This window comes from Stylophora pistillata, chromosome 1, assembly GCF_964205215.1.
Source record: "Stylophora pistillata chromosome 1, jaStyPist1.2, whole genome shotgun sequence".
Lineage (NCBI taxonomy): Eukaryota > Metazoa > Cnidaria > Anthozoa > Scleractinia > Pocilloporidae > Stylophora > Stylophora pistillata.
The window spans coordinates 42,959,483-42,976,739 of NC_142519.1; the positions used below are offsets into that span (position 1 = coordinate 42,959,483).

The 17,257-nt window shown below is 36.9% G+C and overlaps 2 protein-coding genes and 1 long non-coding RNA gene across 10 annotated transcripts in view; 2 read left to right on the plus strand and 1 right to left on the minus strand.

Moving 5' to 3' along the window:
- LOC111325904 (uncharacterized) overlaps positions 1 to 17,257 on the plus strand; it is a 217,500-nt gene that overhangs the window by 21,959 nt on the left and 178,284 nt on the right. Inside the window, exon 8 of the mRNA XM_088758057.1 lies at positions 1,618 to 1,701. Coding sequence (XP_088614183.1) covers positions 1,618 to 1,701 — 84 coding nt within the window. The remainder of the gene's footprint in view (positions 1 to 1,617; positions 1,702 to 17,257) is intronic.
- Positions 4,200 to 17,049, plus strand: LOC148742662 (uncharacterized). 8 transcript variants are annotated; one of them, XR_016000390.1, is made up of 6 exons: positions 4,477 to 6,312; positions 7,102 to 7,212; positions 8,719 to 8,816; positions 14,000 to 14,073; positions 15,425 to 15,527; positions 16,635 to 17,049. XR_016000390.1 is itself a non-coding variant. In XM_088758018.1 (3 exons), the coding sequence occupies exons 1-2, from the start codon at positions 12,588 to 12,590 to the stop codon at positions 14,034 to 14,036; spliced, it is 339 nt and encodes a 112-aa protein (XP_088614144.1). In that variant the 5' UTR covers positions 12,357 to 12,587; the 3' UTR covers positions 14,037 to 14,073; positions 16,635 to 17,049. The 8 variants fall into 8 exon arrangements, 1 of the variants encoding a protein (XP_088614144.1); XR_016000394.1 differs by lacking the exon at positions 8,719 to 8,816 and having other exon boundaries at positions 4,200 to 6,312; positions 15,428 to 15,527; XR_016000392.1 differs by lacking the exon at positions 8,719 to 8,816 and having other exon boundaries at positions 4,485 to 5,488.
- On the minus strand, positions 11,770 to 12,420 carry LOC148742663 (uncharacterized). The gene is made up of 2 exons (XR_016000395.1): positions 12,290 to 12,420; positions 11,770 to 11,970 (listed from the first exon to the last, which is right to left on the minus strand). It is a non-coding gene; the product is annotated as an uncharacterized LOC148742663 (long non-coding RNA).

Below are 17,257 nucleotides of genomic sequence, written 5' to 3' on the forward strand. Positions count from 1 at the left end.
AACGTTCATCAGCGGTGTTACAACGGTTGCGTTCAAGGTTTATCAGCTGTATTCAAGAAATGTCTTAAAGCGTTCCTCAGACACATGCCATCTCACCGATTTCTCTCAAACTTTCACAGTTTAGGAGGGTCACTAAGTTATTAAAAAATCCCGAGTAGCTCAGGCCCCCGACTTATCCCTGGGTATCAGAGTCCCTCCCCCCCATCAAGTCCCTGTGGTAAAATGCTAAATTTAGCTTTTGTAGTTGTCCTGAGTGCACCCGTCTATCGCGTCCAATTCTGGTTGAAACAAAATTTTCGGCATTTTTACACAGCAGTCATATAATAGAATTCTTTTTGACTGAGATTGGGCGGGACAGACGGGAAATATTTGGCACTCGTTCATGGCGCGAGGATGTCGCGGGTGACCTGAAGCCAAAATTTTCCCGTGCGGCCTTACAACTCGGTTAATGAGTACAAATTTTTATCTGTTGGAACTAATTGAGAACCGTATTTTGGAACTCCCAGTTGAAAGAAACGCTTTCCCTTGCCCGGTAAGCGTACACTGTGAGCTAATGTGCGGCACATTGTACGCTTTCCAAACTCTCAGCCGACAAGACCTAAAAGCCATTGACCATAAATTTTGAGAAATCGCCGACAGTTACAAAATTTCGTAGAACCTTTTTCAAAAATTATCAAAATGTTCTATCGTGCTTTGCTTTCTTCGATTAATCGACAAGTTAAAAATTCGCCTACATGGCCGTTGCGCCCCCCCGTTAAATAAGGAAAAATTATGCAACTTCAGCAACTTCGTACGCCCCAACACGATGAAATACCGCTTTCAAATTTTGTGTGATAGCAGATGGCCTTTTTTTTCGCAGAGGTAATATAAAGATCAACTTCGATGGCCTATAAAGGGGTCTGCCATATATATTTACAAATCAAATTCTGCATCACCTTAAAGCTTTATCTTTGTAGCCAAATTCCTCTGATGAAAACTCAACGTCAGTTGCCACAAAAACGCTCAAAATCGCTTGAAAGCAACCACTAAAACACTGCTCTGGACTGCATGAGGACAGCCGCCACTAAAACACCCACAATGTAACCGATATTCCTGCTGCATATGCTAATATTTACGTTCCTGTTCATTTGCTCCACCTTTATCAACTCCGAAAGACTCCCTTAAGTCCTTAATTGCTTACCCCTTCGACTTACTCCCGGTCACTTCGCGTTTCATTAAACGGTTGGAATATAAGACCAGCTTAGCCACTGAAAGATTTTAACAAAAGATGATCTAAAAAGTTCAATGTTCTCCATTTCTTTCAAGCTGTGACTCCGTTGAATTTTCGTCAAGCACTGCATGTATTCGCCCTCTTTAAAAATTGTACCACTGCTCAGAAAACCAATGTGAAATGTGAAATTTTTGCTACTTGATTGAGGTATTTTAATTCGCATTAGGATCTCCAGGTTAGAGAAAAGACAAACTAAGTAAATAACTATTCATTAATGTGTATTTGGGGAAAAAGAAAATGTTCATAGTATCTTGAAAAAGTATCGTATGCTTTCAAGATATTGTCCATGGAAAACATTATTTTAGACAGCAGAGTCACGCTTCGCTGAGGTGCCGTATTGATTTCAGGGACCTGTCCAACAACCAGTTACAGGATTTACCGCCAGGAGTGTTTGCCGGAAACAGGATTTCTGGCCAGGGGTACTTAAAGCTGTAAGTAAGCCTCTTTTAATGTAAACCAAGGTTGATTAAGAATAAAAGAAAAAAAGGTAAATCAATCAATTGACCAGAGGCTAACTAAAGAGCCAAACATCACCGAGGAGCCGCTGCTTTCTAACTGTATCAAACTCCTTCATATAAGATCACATAAAGCCTCTTGTTTCACAAGGTAACTGTTAAAATATGTGAACAGAAAGGTTGGCAGAATACTGGCTATAAAGATGATTTCAAATATTTCTTCAAGTTCTCAATACACAAGTTCAATTTAGTTCGTTCCATAAACAGCTTCAGATGTTAAATAATGGACCATACGGGGGTCAAAGGATAGCGCCTACAGTTTATATTAATATATCAATAAATACTTTTTTAAATTTGATAATTCCAGCTTATTAAATGAAATTCGTGCCCCATGGTTTTGAAATTATTACTTCTACAAAATATACTTAGATGTGCAGATGTTTTCAATCTCAGAAAGACTAAAAAAACGATACTATTGCGCCCTAGGATCATTGGAAACTAGTAAAACTGGTTTAAATTTCAGAGGTGGAAATGAAGACATTCGATAATGTTAAAAATAGCATCGCATAAACTATATCTATCAGGAGCTTGTGAATTGTTTATTTGTCATGCATTTTGCAAATGTTATAGTCGTGGAGTTTCTCTTTATCCAAATTACAATTTATATTAATCACAACGGATCAACATTATTCTTTAACATGATGTTTTTTTTAAAAGGAGCGTTTGCGACTTATTTGCTGTCGCCTCGAACACCCGTATTTTCACAAAAATACGTGCATGAACAATTCAGCACGCTGTAACAGTCTCTTTCAAACCCTTAGTGGATGTTTTTCTTGATTGCCGCGACCGAACGATTTAAATCGACAGAGCATGTTTGTACTAAAGCTTTCTCTCGAGGTTTTACAATAAAAAAACCTGACTGAATCATCTGTTTTGATACAGAGCAAGAAACCATTTTTTTCACCATGTCAGTCACTGTTCCATTGATCACCCAACTCTAGTTCCTTTATCAGCATAATTAAGTGCCACTCCCGCTAAGAGCGGTCCTCTCGACTTCCCGTCCAAAACAGTTTTCCTTAAGTTTTTTTTCCGATGAAAAAGGTTTAGGAGATACATTTCAAAAATAGTTTGGTTGTTTTCCAATTCTCTTTTTTTGCCTCACCATAACCGAGAATTGACTATTTGCTTGACCAAAAGAGAACGATCTAAGAGAGAACGATCGAAAGGGTAAATTTCACAGCTTTTGTCGAGCGCGCTGCGACTGCAATGTTATAGTTCACGGAATTTTCTCTTGCTTCAAGTGCTATGTTCACTCAGTTCACAGACAAAATATGGAAACTTCACTTGAAATCCTATTCATACCAGCTTGATTAGAAGAGACCCTTCCCTTCCACCTTAACTTGCATATCAAAAATTAACCAATTTAAAACAAAGAGTTCTCAAAATGCAGGTGTAGATCGGGCTAAACAGTCATATCGTAGGATAAAGGCTGATAGTTTCGAAAGAAACTGTTTGGGGCTGCGTCGGTGGGAGTAACGAAATAATTTGGATATATCAACAAAGTTGAAATGGTAAATTGGCCACCGTAATGATTACAAAAGCTGACGTTTCGAGCGTTAGCCCTTCGTCGGAGCGAAACGTCATTCGCTCCGACGAAGGGCTAACGCTCGAAACGTCAGCTTTTGTAATCATTACGGTGGCCAATTTACCATTTCAACTTTGTTGATATATCCAAATTATATCGTAGGATAGTTTATACACCAAGGAGGTCACCGATTGTTTCAAACCTGCGGGTATCTCTCCAGCTTTCATCCACCATCCTCTTGAAAACAGCGCAAATCAATGTCTTTACTTAATCGCGCACGTGTCAAAGCTCATTTGCATAATTCTGAAAATGATATATGATATGTCTTTCACCGTTCAAACTTTATTTGTTTATCTTCTACGTAAAGTATTTTAGGTTTTCATAACAATTGGATGGAAAAAAAGCAAGTCGTCCTAAAACGTTGCATAAACATGATCAGTCGTAATGCTTGCACGACAAAGTAAACAAAGGCGATCAGAAGCTCCTCGGTGATTTTCCTTGAATCAGGTCAATAGCCACGTACAGAGTGGAGAAGATCAAAATGAAAGAATACAATTTGGCACTCTGGTCATTTCAGACACACTGTGTTGCTTAAAAGGACACACAAACAAGTTAAAATACACGTATGTTACCGTGTTATTTACAAAACAACCTCCTGCATAAAGATAATTTCGTAAATGGTAGTTAAGACTTTCCGTCACACACTTCTCAGCTTTGAGGTAATTTGTTGATGATAAGGTTATCCAAGCAGTTAATAATAGCGAAACGTTAGCAATCAACCCGCCACATTTCCCATTATTACTAGGCTAAATCTTTTTGTCTCAATACTTTTGCCTTGAAATGTATGAGGCATTTCGTGATGCAATCAGTCTAAGTTAGAGACTGGCAGTCTAAATCCCACAGGGATCAGCGAACGCTTTTCATTCCACTAGTTTATTCTTGTTTTTCTCGTTGCCATGTTCCCACCAAAAACGTAGCTCCATTTTCCGCCTTTAAAAGCACACACAACCCACAATTCCTCTATTCGCTCCGACGAAGGACTAACGCTCGAAACGCTTCAGCAACTTCGTACGCCTCCGACACGATAAAATACCGCTTTCAGATTTTGTGTGATAGCAGATGGCCTTTTTTTTCGCAGAGGTAATATTAAGATCAACTTCGATGGCCTATAAAGGGGTCTGCCATATAAATTTACAAATCAAATTCTACATCACCTTAAAGCTTTATCTTTGTAGTCAGATTCCTCTGATAAAAGCTCAACGTCAGTTGCCACAAAGGCGAATATGATCTGCCTGAACATTTAGATGCTACAAATAACACTTTATTTATTGACGCAAATAATAATCTTTTTTTTTTTTCTATGGTCAGAGTAGCAGCTGTTTGTGAACTACTCGATGTGGTTTTCGCGAATTAAAGGTTTGCAGCCAGATTACTGAGTTGATTTTGAAAAAGGTCGTTTCTTACCTCTTGATTGTGTTTTTTGTTCTTTGAGATCTGAAGACACGATAATATCGACGTATTTTTAAAAGTGAAGACAGAAATGTCTCGGTTTTAATTTCCTTAAGGAGAACAGACAGCATTCTCGTCTTTGGACAGTTGTCATCAAACCGCCTCTCGGTTAGCTCAATTGGTTAGAGCGCTGGACGAATAAACCGTAGGTCCCGTCTCCTTCATCTATTAATTAGATAATTTGATTAGATAGGGGACGTTAAAGAACCCACATCACGAGTTCACTGTGATGTGGTCTGGGCTGTTTACTGGGAATTGGGAGGAGGGGGCAACTGTCAAAAAAAAAAAGAAATTCGCCTTTGTTGACTATAAACTCCCACTGGCAGTCTGACAAAGTATCCCGCACAGTGTTATAAAGCGCCTTCAACATAGGATAAGAGCGCTATAGAAATAAAAGTTATTATTATTATTATTGTTATAAACAGTTGGTGAATATAGAGGTAAGTCTGTAGTAATTGGATCGGTTCTTTTTAATATAACTAGCCCATCTTATTTGCTCACATCACCTTTAGGTGTTGATTAAATTGAATCATGGGCATGATTAAAATATTTCGAAAGGAAATAATCACAATTATTTTCTACTGATTATTTCAAGCGTTATTGTCAGTGAGAAAGTGTCCCAGAGGGTGGAGACGAGTGAACCGATTTTACAGAAACTTGCAGCCGTAGGTAACCTTGATAAGATATTCGAAAAGCCAAAGGCGTTTTGTTTTCTGCCTTCAGTTAATGACTTTATTAAAATAATCCTAGTTCTATTCAAGAGTTAAAAGTAACTGCGAATACTTGTGGAATATCGGGAAAACGGCTCTGAAGCCCTAAAGGCTCTAAAGGGGGAGTCGGCGTGGTGCTTTCGATCAGGAAATCCGGATTTTTAGATTTGAAATTCCAGATTTGGGATGTTTTAGTAAAACATGCAAAGCACCAACGGATTTCGATGTTGAAAATCCTTCCTTAAGGTAGATTTCAATTTTAAAAGATTCCAGAGCCAATACATGAAAGCTGATATCTTTGCCGTTTTACAGCTATCGGTGAACCAACAGAGACCCCACCTAGAACAGCCGTAGTCAGTTGCAAATCCCTCTTTAGATTTCCCAAAAGTTGTGAGACATAGAAATTCATGTTTTCTCAGCGTCGTATCTCGTTTTTGGATTTCTTGTTTTACCGCAAAATCCAAATTCCGAATTTGAAAATCAAAATCCAGATTTTGCAATCAACAGAACAGATTTCTTTGAACGCGATTTCTTAGTTCTGATTGGCCGTGACTACCTCTCGACCCAGTTTCCTGGGAACCGCATTCAAAATGGTGGACAGCCGTCAATTTAGTACTGAAAAAATTGATGTCGCACTGTAAAGTCAGGACGGTTCGTTCGACAGCTGTGTTACATTTGAAAACCTGTTCTCAAAAAAGAGTATTCTCCTCCTCACTTTGTACGACGGATGTGTGAAGTAACTTCCACCCTCCGGGATGAAAATTCTCATTTGTACTTCGACAGGTGAGAGGTCTTAATGTGACTTTCAACCGATTCAGTGTCCATGAAATGTATCTTATTAGGACCATTACGTACTCATCCTTTAACAAATGTGGAAAGAACCGATCACCAAGCAATAGGTTGGTGGACAAAGCTGTGACCTCAAGTCCAGGGACTGAACATCAAACATGGACCAACCCTTTGATGTTTTCGTTTTTGTCCTTCGTTAGTCACGATAAACACCAAGAAACTTAGGCGTTTAAACAATCAAAATCCTTCCTTCGAAATGAATAAGCCATTTTCCTTCCCTTAATATCGGCCACGAAGTGAGGCGAGAAATCGATAAAATGAATTTATTCCTCCTTCAGTATAATAGATTGACGCTCTAGAAACAAAATGTATCAAGATTGAAACTCATAAATTGATGTTTAGATCAAAGAGCATTTTCCTTAGTTTTGTTGTTCTCTTCTTCTTTTTGTTGGGAAAATGCATTTACATCTTCGTCGCTCACCACACCACAACAAATCGTGCGGCCATTATTCCAAATAAGAAACAAAGCAAGTTCGAATTCATTCAGCAAAGTTTGAGAAAGCAGTGACATGGTTGCTCAATATCACCACTCATGTTACACAGTTATGTAGGGAACTCATATTGATTCTAATGAACTCAATGTTTAAGTTGCTAGTACAACACTCCCCTCCATGATTATAATAAACAACAAGGTACATGCATGTAGTGGCTTCTTCCAGTCATCTGAGGGACTTTTTTTTTATAGAGCATGAGATTATGAAATGCTGATATTTTTAATGGCAGATTGAAGTGATAATGAATACTGCTGACAGAGATGACCTGCAGAGAAAGTTTGGATGCAAAGGAAAACATATTGGATTTGTTTTTATATGTTAAAGAAGCTGCTTCCTGCAGGTAAAAATAAATATTCTTTAGTGGAAGGAGGAGGGGATAATATAAACTGCCACTTGCAACTGTTTAACCTTGGCCCCCAGTTATAGGCCTATCTACCTGTGAACAAGAAAATACATGCATAGATTTAGTTATTAAAACTCCCTGACCCTCCAGATATTAAAGCTCTCCTCAAGCCTCTCTTGTTTAAATAAGAACAAAGGTGGAAGCACTACTGCTGTAAATTAGACATTAAAATTTGTAATACTGAGTTAAGAGAAAAGATGGGCTCCAGGAAGGTCTGAACTTCTTTTTAGTTATGTTCCAATTTTGTTCAGGTCGTTAGTTTTGAATTCAATTCTGTTCCAAATGTACTGAAATGAATGCAATTTATCAAGGCAAAACTTTTTTTTGATTTTTTCTCATTATTCATTTTCCTTCTCTTCTTCCTTGTTTAAGTATTTCAATGGTAATTACACATTAGTCACTATATTTTATAAAGCAGTAAATGGTTTGAACCCGGGGGTAACATGTGAAGGTGTAGTCTGATCGTCCGGGTGAGTGTAGTCCTGAGAAGGACTGTTGTCGGTGGCAGTGACTGACGTTTCGACAACCTGTGCGGAAGTCATCATCAGAGTCAAGTGAGTGATTGTTGTCAGTAGACAACAATCACTCACTTGACTCACTTGTCAGTAGACAACAATCACTCACTTGACTCTGATGATGACTTCCGCACAGGTTGTCGAAACGTCAGTCACTGCCACCGACAACAGTCCTTCTCAGGACTACACTCACCCGGACGATCAGACTACACCTTCACATATTTTATAAAGTAGCTTAACTCAAATGCTGTTGGTCAAAATGCATCACGTGACTGAGTGTGCCCCAACTAAAACTGGGGAGTGTACTAGTGATATTTCTCAGTTTATTTTTGTCAAAATGTTTGACAGCTTTGGTATAAGAAAATATTTTGTAATGGTCACTTTGCCAAACAAGGACAAACCCCTCAAACTCCATTCATGATTGGTTGATAATTTTTTGAATGTCACTTAATCTTTCATGAAAATTTTGTTCAATGACCTTTCCTTGATCACACGAGAAGTGAATTCCTAGCATTTTAACTCCAGTGTACCACTCAAGACCCATACATTTTGCTAATGAATTCTTATTTGCCCCAATCCATATCACTTTAGTTTCTTAAATAAATTATTCATTTTTAAACCAAAGCAGTTTTTCAAAATTGTTCAGGATTTGCAAGACGATTTCTACCGGATAGGTGTTCACCAGAGTAGTAGTCATATCATTGGCATATAGGAGTGTTCTACTTTCATCATTATCGATTTTTATTCCTTTAACATGCTCATTTGATCTAAGAGATATAACTAAAATTTCATTTGCCATAACAAATAAATAGGGTGACAAAGAGTTGCCTTGCCTTACACCTCTTTCTAACTTAAGAGGCTTGGAAAATAAGCTATTATTATAAACACAACTCCAGAGTTTATTAAATGTTTTTATTCATCTTATTAGGGTTGGACCAAAATTGAAGGCCTCTAGTGATCAATAAAGAAAATCCCATTCAATAGAGTCAAAGGCTTCTTCAAAATCTATAAACAGTAGAATACCAGGTATCTTAAACAATTCAGCGTGATCGATAATGTTGAGAATTGAGCAAACAACCTCTCCAATAAATCTACCCTTGATAAAACCAGACTGATTATTTATTACAATTTAATGGCACTCAACAAAATGAAATCATTACTTATAACAAAGGAAATGCCATAAGGGTGGTCCAAGACCCTATCCACAGACAAACCACCCAACTAAATATATAGTTTGCAAATATAATTTAATAATTATAATAAATATAGTTCATTAAAATCTGATATAAAAATTCTAAAATATGTGACCATGAGTTTTTGGTAATTTTACCAGTGTAATTGGGATTCATCAAGAAGTTCCTCACACCACAGTTAAAACTTGAGATACAAGATGCTGATCTAATTGAAAGTGGGAGTGAATTCCACATATCAACAATACGATTAAAAAAACTAAACTTAAAAGTGTTTGTACGGGCATAATTCTTCTTTAAAGTCCTTCTTTCCGTCTGAAAGGGTACCTAGCAGTATCAGAGTAAAACTGAACAGTTGAAGAGTTCTCAATGTCAACATATCCATTCAAGACTTTACAAAAAAATAACACATCAAAAAGAAATCGTCTACGTTCCAAGGACAGCAGATTAAGCTTAGAGTTGCGAATATTGTAGTCATCTTCACATTTTAAAGTAAACTTCGTAGCCTGATGTTACACTCTTTCCAAAGTCATGATACTTCTGGCAGTGAAGGGTGACATATTCAAGTTGAGGCCTAACCAGGGCACAATAAAGAGTTCTGCATGAGCATAGAAATAAAGTATCTCTCAAATCTCTCCAATTTCTTTTGAGTAAACCAAGCACTTTATTCACCATGCTGGTGATCTTGTCTATGTGAGAGTTCCATGCCAATTTATAATTAGTTAGTAAACCAAGATCAGAGAGCTCAGTAGTAGCTTCAAGGGGAGTACCATCCAGTAGTAGAGGAGCAGAGATTGGAGATCATTTTTTAGTGATCTGCAATAACCTACATCTCTTTGTATTAAAGCTCATTTGCTTTTTGTTTTAGCCCAGGAGCCAGATTGTTTGAGATCTTCCTAAAATGATTCATTTATCGCATGGACGTTAGATAACTTTTGAGGCTTAACAGCCATCTGCATACAGTGCCACCATACTCCCAGAAGAAATAGCATGGGGCAGATCATTAATAAATATCACAATAAACAAGGGACCCAAGATGGACCCCTGGGGTACCCCTGAGGGGATAGTGCACCAGTCAGAACTTGATTGTGATGGATTATTCAAGGAAGGACTTTTTCGATTCTGTTGGTGATGACCTTAGAAGCAAGCCTGGAGTCAGCATTGACTAATGAAGTCAGCCTCCAGTTTTCCAAATACATTTGATCTTTACCTGTTTTATAAATAAATGCGATAGTTGCCTGTTTTTCTGAATTTTACATTTCTCCTGAGTCAAAAGAGCAATTAAAGGCATCAGTCATGAGCTCACCTACAGAGCTCCAAAAAATAATTTGTAAAATTTTGTACATATACTGTCTTTCCATTTCTAAAAGTATCCAGTGTTTTGGCACATTCTTCAGTAGTTAATTGTCCTTCACAACTTAGTGTTTCTTCCTCTGACAATTCTGGAATGCTAGCTTGACCAAGAAAGTGATCCAACTAATCATGCTGCTCCTCACTGTTAATACTATTAATACAGATGTTTAAAATAATTCAAAGATGAGCCTATTTTTTTTTATAGTTGATAGTTAGAACTCTGTTTAGACAAAGTTCCCTAATAGGTTTCCTTGTAATTGGTTTCTTTTCTCCAGACTTTAAAATACTTTGTACTTTTTTCCCCATGTTCATGCCATCTCACCTTTAAAACTTACAATTAATCCTTTAGCTTTTTCTTTGTAAAATTTTTCTAACTCAGTTTTGTATTTATCCAGAATACTTTTAAATTCTTTGCAAGGATTTTATTGAAATTGTATCTAAGTGACTTGGAGTTAATTCTTGTGTAGACTTTTCTCTTTATCTCACTCAGTTCTAGTAAGCTCTTTTAAGTATTGCATCCAAAAAAGCAAACCTTATATTTAATCCAATCCCAAGCGACTCTTTTGTCTGAGGATCCTTTTCCTTCTTCTTTTCATACCTCCAGATTCGTTTTCATAAATTGAATAAACTTTTCATCTAACAAAAATGATGTGTTCATTTTTTAGAAACCTGGCCCTTTTTCTAGTGTCCTCAAACTCTTGCAAATGAAGTACAATTGCCCAGTGGTCCATTTTAATGACTGCAATGATGTCTACATTTTTAAGCAAGTCCTGAAGTGTATCTGGAATGAGGCAATAATCTAAGCTGCAAAAACATATTATGATTAGAGCTGCCATAGCTTGTTTCAAATTTCTCTTTCTGTTCCGGTTAATTTAAGCCCCATCAGATATCTACATTACAGGTGTGTTTGTAAGGCCATTTGTTTATAAGCCCTCCTAAAAGCCCTTGCAAAGGTGTATAAGCCCTGGGCTATTTAACCAGCAGTTTTATACTGTTATGCACTATTAACAATATTGTTTTCAGCACAGTACATGTATACAAATGTGAATGTTACATTTTGGGGTGAAAAGGAATATTTAAGAATTACTGTGAATTTTAGGAAAAACCTTGAGGCAACTAATATAAAATAAATACATGCATTAGCTCCCAAATAAAATTCAAGCAATCAATTAAATTTATTTTCATGCTTTAAGTTTAGCATGTAAAATATTTCCTATGGTATATTAACATCAACATGTAGTAATATTAGGATGGAATTTGATTTCTTTGTCTTTTCTTGAAAACTTCATGAAATTATCCTTTCTAATATTACAGCTATTTATCTAAAATAGTCCTAATAAAACATTAAAATTGGTTTGACATAAATTGTAAATAAAATCTGTTGATTCTTTTGCATGAAGTACAATAACTTGAATTACGTTTATTGCAATGAATACTATCAATCAAAAAATGTCTTTATTTGAATCATTTAATTTTGGATGATGATCCAAATGGTATTTAACCCTTTCCTCCCAGAGGCAGGCTTTGACTTCATTTTATGTGGTTGCAACTTCTTTGGACAAAACACTTGTGCGTTAACATTCAAATGTAAGCTGTCAAGCAGCATTTTCATGTTATACTGTTTGTTTTTGGTGATTCTGCAAATTGAAATTCAAAGATTTCTAATCAATTTTTACTCAACACTCTTGGAAGTAATGGGCTTCATTGCAGCTAAATAATTTATTTTTTAATTATAATCTTGTTGTAACTGTAACAATAAATTGTAATGAAGTAATCCTAAACTGCAGACTTAGTAGCTGTTTGTTTTTGCTGGGCTCACAGCTTGTCAAACGTGACTAAAATAACCCTGGAACCTTTAGTTTACTGATAGATTTATTTCATTGTAAAGCGTAAGCTAGCATGCAAGTGACCGATTCGATTTTTGATCACGAATCGAACATCGCAATTTGTACTCACCACAAACTTTCAAAATCGTGGCTTTATAAATGGCCGCTAGATCCTTGTTTGTACGTACCAGGTAGTCATGATATGTCTACTGTAGTCCCTTCTTTTAACTCCACGGCGCCAACGACTTGCTTTTCATTTACAATACTTACGCTTTTCTCGTCTTTCCGTTAAACAACGCTAAAAACCCATCTTTAGAGATGCAAAACATTTAAGAAAAGAAATAACTTCACGCACGAGCTATGAACGGAGGAAAAGTACATTCAAAGATGAGCGCCAAACCGAATTTTCTTTGTTTCGGATCACGGTCATGATCACGTGGATATTTTGGGAATTGTCATTGGCTAGTAAACGAAATCCACTGGCTTGCCCGATTGCGGTCACAAGAGAAGCCCGAAACATCATTTTGATTTCCCTGAACAGTTCTTTGATTTTGAACGATGGATTAACCTTGGATCCATGTTTTGACGATGATATAAATAACGATGTGAACTCACTCTATGTAGAAATAATTCACAAGAATCGAACGTTCTACAAATCCACGATTTGTGGCCAAAAGTTGTGGAGGAAACAAAGACTCGAAACCCACTTGAGTTGTGTTCACGGCAAAAGGTGAGAAACAACATAGCAATCCAATCACAACTTTTAATACAACAACAACAACAACAACAACAACAAGCCCTTATTTCATCTCGAATTTACAATAACCAAAAAAAAAATGCTAATATCTACGAGAAAATAGATAAATAAATAAAATGAAATAGTTATGGAGAATGAGATAAATACATTAAAACACAATATATACAATTCAGTAATTGATACACTGGCTAGGATAGCCTCAGATAGTATAAGAGATACCTAGATGATCACAGTGTACCAGTACCCAAATAAACAAAGTTTGATCGCAACATGTTCCAACACAGCCATCTCGATTCCGTAGTCTTGATTTCAGTTTCCACTGAACCAGCAGTGGTGCCAAAAGAGTCAAGTGCGTCTCATAACGAAGAAACATTTGTACAAGAGAAGGCATAGGTGGCCCAAACTCTGCCACAGGCTCTTTCACAGTGGATTATTCAAGAGTTTGTATAGTGGTTTAGTTGGACTTGCTTTTGAGCTCCGTAAATGTAAAGTTGTGTGAAATAAATAAAAGAAAATTGTCTTACCTTCATAGAGAGTAGTCAGTGCTCTCCAGTTGAGCTAACCGCCTCCCGGTTAGCTCAATTGGTTAGAGCGCTGGACTGTTGTGCAGGAGGTCGAGGTCGATGGTTCGAGCCCCGGCCGTACCAAGACTCAAGGTCTTAAAATAACTGAGGAGAATGCGCTACCTTTCTATAATATGAAGAAATGGATAGACATTCTAGTCTTCTTTGATAAGGACGAATAAACCGTAGGTCCCATCTGCTGGATCTAGTAATTAGTTAATTTGGTTAGGCAGGGGTTGTTAAAGAACCCACTCACGAGATTGCTGTGATGTGGTCTGGCCTGTTTACTGGGAATTGGGGGGAGGGGGCATCTTCAAATAAGTTTCCTTCGATTGTTTGTAAACTGCTGATGCAGTCCGGCCAAAGTCCCCCGAAAAGTGTTGTGATGCGCATTTGATCATATCCACATGTTAATTTGTGCAATATAAATATTAAATTATTATTATTATTATCATAAATGGATGTGCACATTCTGAAGTGTTCCTCTGTTTATGATTATGTTTATGTTTTATGATTTTAGCACATCTGTGGAGATGAGACATTTTGCATCACAATAGGAACTTTTATGATCATGGAATCCACGAGGCCTTGAAGGTTAGAAAGCAAATCTGTGATACGAGTACATTGGATTAATGGACAATTTAATCGACGGCTGCTTCATGAAAAAATGCTGATTAATGTTAAGATTTGCGAAGACTTTGTTTGAAAAATAAATTTGATGATAGACATATACATATAAGTATGTAATATATCTCTTGGTATATTTTGTAAGGCATACCTTTTATTGAACCAAAGTTTTAAGCCTCCAAAATTACTTCTTGTCCTAAAACCTTCAGGTTCCCGGTATTGAGAATTTCTTGGAATTATTTGGATGCAGAAATTCCCAAGAATTCCACCCTTCTCAACTTATAAGTAGTTTGAATAGCTGAGAATACCTTGTAATTCGTAGGAATTTCAAGTCCTCACAGAACTGGAACCTTGCTTTCCCAGAAATTCCCAGTCATTCCAAGCTTTTCAAATCAGAGCTTATTTACATTGTTGGGAATTTTTGAGAACTCCCTGGAATTCCCAGAAAACTGGAAATTCAGTTTGCAAGGGCTGTTACATTTTTCAGTATGTGTTGGTGCATTGCTTGATTTTCATCTGCAGCACAAATTGAGTTATTTATTAAATACTATGATCAGATTTGCCTCTAAATTTTACCTATCAACATGTGGCTTTGTAGCTGACAGTTGGTAGTAGACTGCCCAACTAGTATCATGGAGGCAGGGGTTCAAATCTTTTCAAAGCATGAAAGTTTCTGGTTTATTTTCTGCAATTGTTTTAAAATAAATTGCACTTTACTTGTGAGGATCATTTCTTGGGTTGAATTTCATCTGCATGTCAAATGAAATCTATTTCATTAAAATTATGGCTTCCATAATAACTGAACAACTTGTTAATGTCACCATTTGCTGAAAAGGATCTGAAAATTAACAAATGGTAAAAACCACAGCATACACTATTGAGTTATGGATGCACGCGGTAGGTTGCTAAGCATAAAAGGAGCGTAAGAGTCGCTCGAGGCGATCGCCTCGAGCGACTCTAGCTTCTTGAGTGCTTAGCAAACCTCCCAAGTGCATCCATAACTCAATAGTGTACGCTGTGGTGTTTACCATTTGTTTTATAACATAACATTAACACATTGTAGTTAAAGAGTTCCCTTTTGTTTAACAAATCGTACGTGACCAGAAAAAAACAAGCGCGCACGGAAAAATAGTCTTTGCATTTGCTCACATCAGCAGCGTACACCCATGGGCAAATGGGGGACGCTAAATTGACCAATCAGAGCGCGTGCTTTACTTTGGTTATGTTATAAATTGAATTGCTTTCACTCAAGCATTTTTTTCTTTCTGTTTGGTTTGTTCATTTGTTTTCTTTTGTTTTTTTGTTTTTTTTTTATTAGTAGATGACACAGTTTATCAGTTAGTGAATAATAGATGATTTGGTGGTGCTTGTCTGTGATTTCTTTCAAGATCAACCTTTGGAACCATTTCAAAAGGGTTTAGGTAAGTTTAACATCTCAGAAAAGATCATTTATTTAATTAATTTCCTTTGAAAATTGTGGAAATCCTTAACATGGTCATGAACATCAAGCCTTGAATGACTCTTGCTGAAATGGTGGTGAAAGAGTATGCAAGTAGTCAGCTGAAGAAATGATTTTCAATTGTAGCAGTGGAAAACAATTGAAAAAACCATGACAGGTGTTTAATAACTAACTTACTGACTCACATGTATGCTTCAGCTGCAACTGAATTAATTAACAAAATTGGGTCCTCCACTAATTTCTTTCCAAGTTTACTAATGATGACATTATCTGTGTTTATCGCTGACAATACTTTTCTCTTTTTTCTCGTCCTTGGTCAACCTGACCAAAAAATGATCATCCTTCCTATAAAATACTTCATTTGAGCTTACTTACACCTTCCAAGCAGTCTGATTTTATTATTATATGACTTTTTCCTTCATTTTCTGAATGTGAAAATGAAGAAGCCTCTCTAAATTGTTTTGACCGTTAAACCCCTGAGGGGGACTAGGGTCTAATTTCTCCTCACAGTATCACCCTAAAATCAAAAGTAAAGCTCCAATGAGAATCAAGGAAATTCTAATCACCAATTCAACAAGCTCCTGATTGGCAAACAAATTCTTCTTGTCAGTATCATAGGAAATGCAGAGAGAACAGTGTGGAGAATATCATGAATACTAATGCTGGATTGTAAAGGGTTCATTGACAGTCAGGCTTCTTGAATAATCACTTCAGATTCACCCACAGCCCTGGGGTCTCTTGAAAAGTTTACAGTTTTGTGAGTGACATGTAGTTTGTGTGGTTTCTTCTAATTTCGCACCTAGGCCATGTTATTTTTACTTATTGACCACTTTCATAAATGGCTGCCGGATTAATATTCTTTTGTTTAAATTTAAACTAGCCTTTCTGGCCTCGCTTGAGATAGTGTATTATTTTGAATTTTGTACTGGAGAACGAGGCCAGAAAGGCATCATTTGTGTTCGTTTTCATACTGGGAAGGTTATATTATTCATTTAACTTGTAGTTTTTTGTATTGTTTTGTTTTGTTTTAATCATACAATGTATTTACGTCTTTCTTATCCCCATACAGCCGGATTCAATGCTCGTAAAATGGATGCAAGCTGTTTTGAAAACCTTAAGAGCAGCTGAGGCGGCCCGTGGAAGGGTAACATGCCATATTTCTCCATATGTCTATTGAAGGGAGAATCGTCTGTAAAACTGATAAAAATAACTCTTAAGACGTTCCAGCTTTTTGCTTCCTGTGGAAGACGCCTCGTTCCATCACACGGAGGCTGATGACGTCGCCTTTCAGTAAACGAAAAAGCTAAAGATGGAGCGTACCGCGTGATCAGCTAGGTCTTCATGGACGGAAGAAAAACAATTTAATGCCCTCTCTGGCAGACATTGTTCCTGCGCAGCTAAAAATACAATTTGAATTGTAAATTGGCGAGTTGTGGTGGTTTTGTTATAGAGGAGACACATATAAATAAATCGAGTGAACCTGCCGTTGTGTTTTTGGCTTTCTAAATCTCTGTCTTTCTGAATCAGTCAAACTGTATTCGTCAACATCATCACTTTAACTGGTTTTAAAAGTATATGTGCTCTCTTAATATCTGCAGAATCACTTCGGCTTTAACGGCTCTGATTATGGTACATACGTAATAATGTCAGCTCAGGGGCTGTGATGTTACATCGTACATTAAGATATAATTG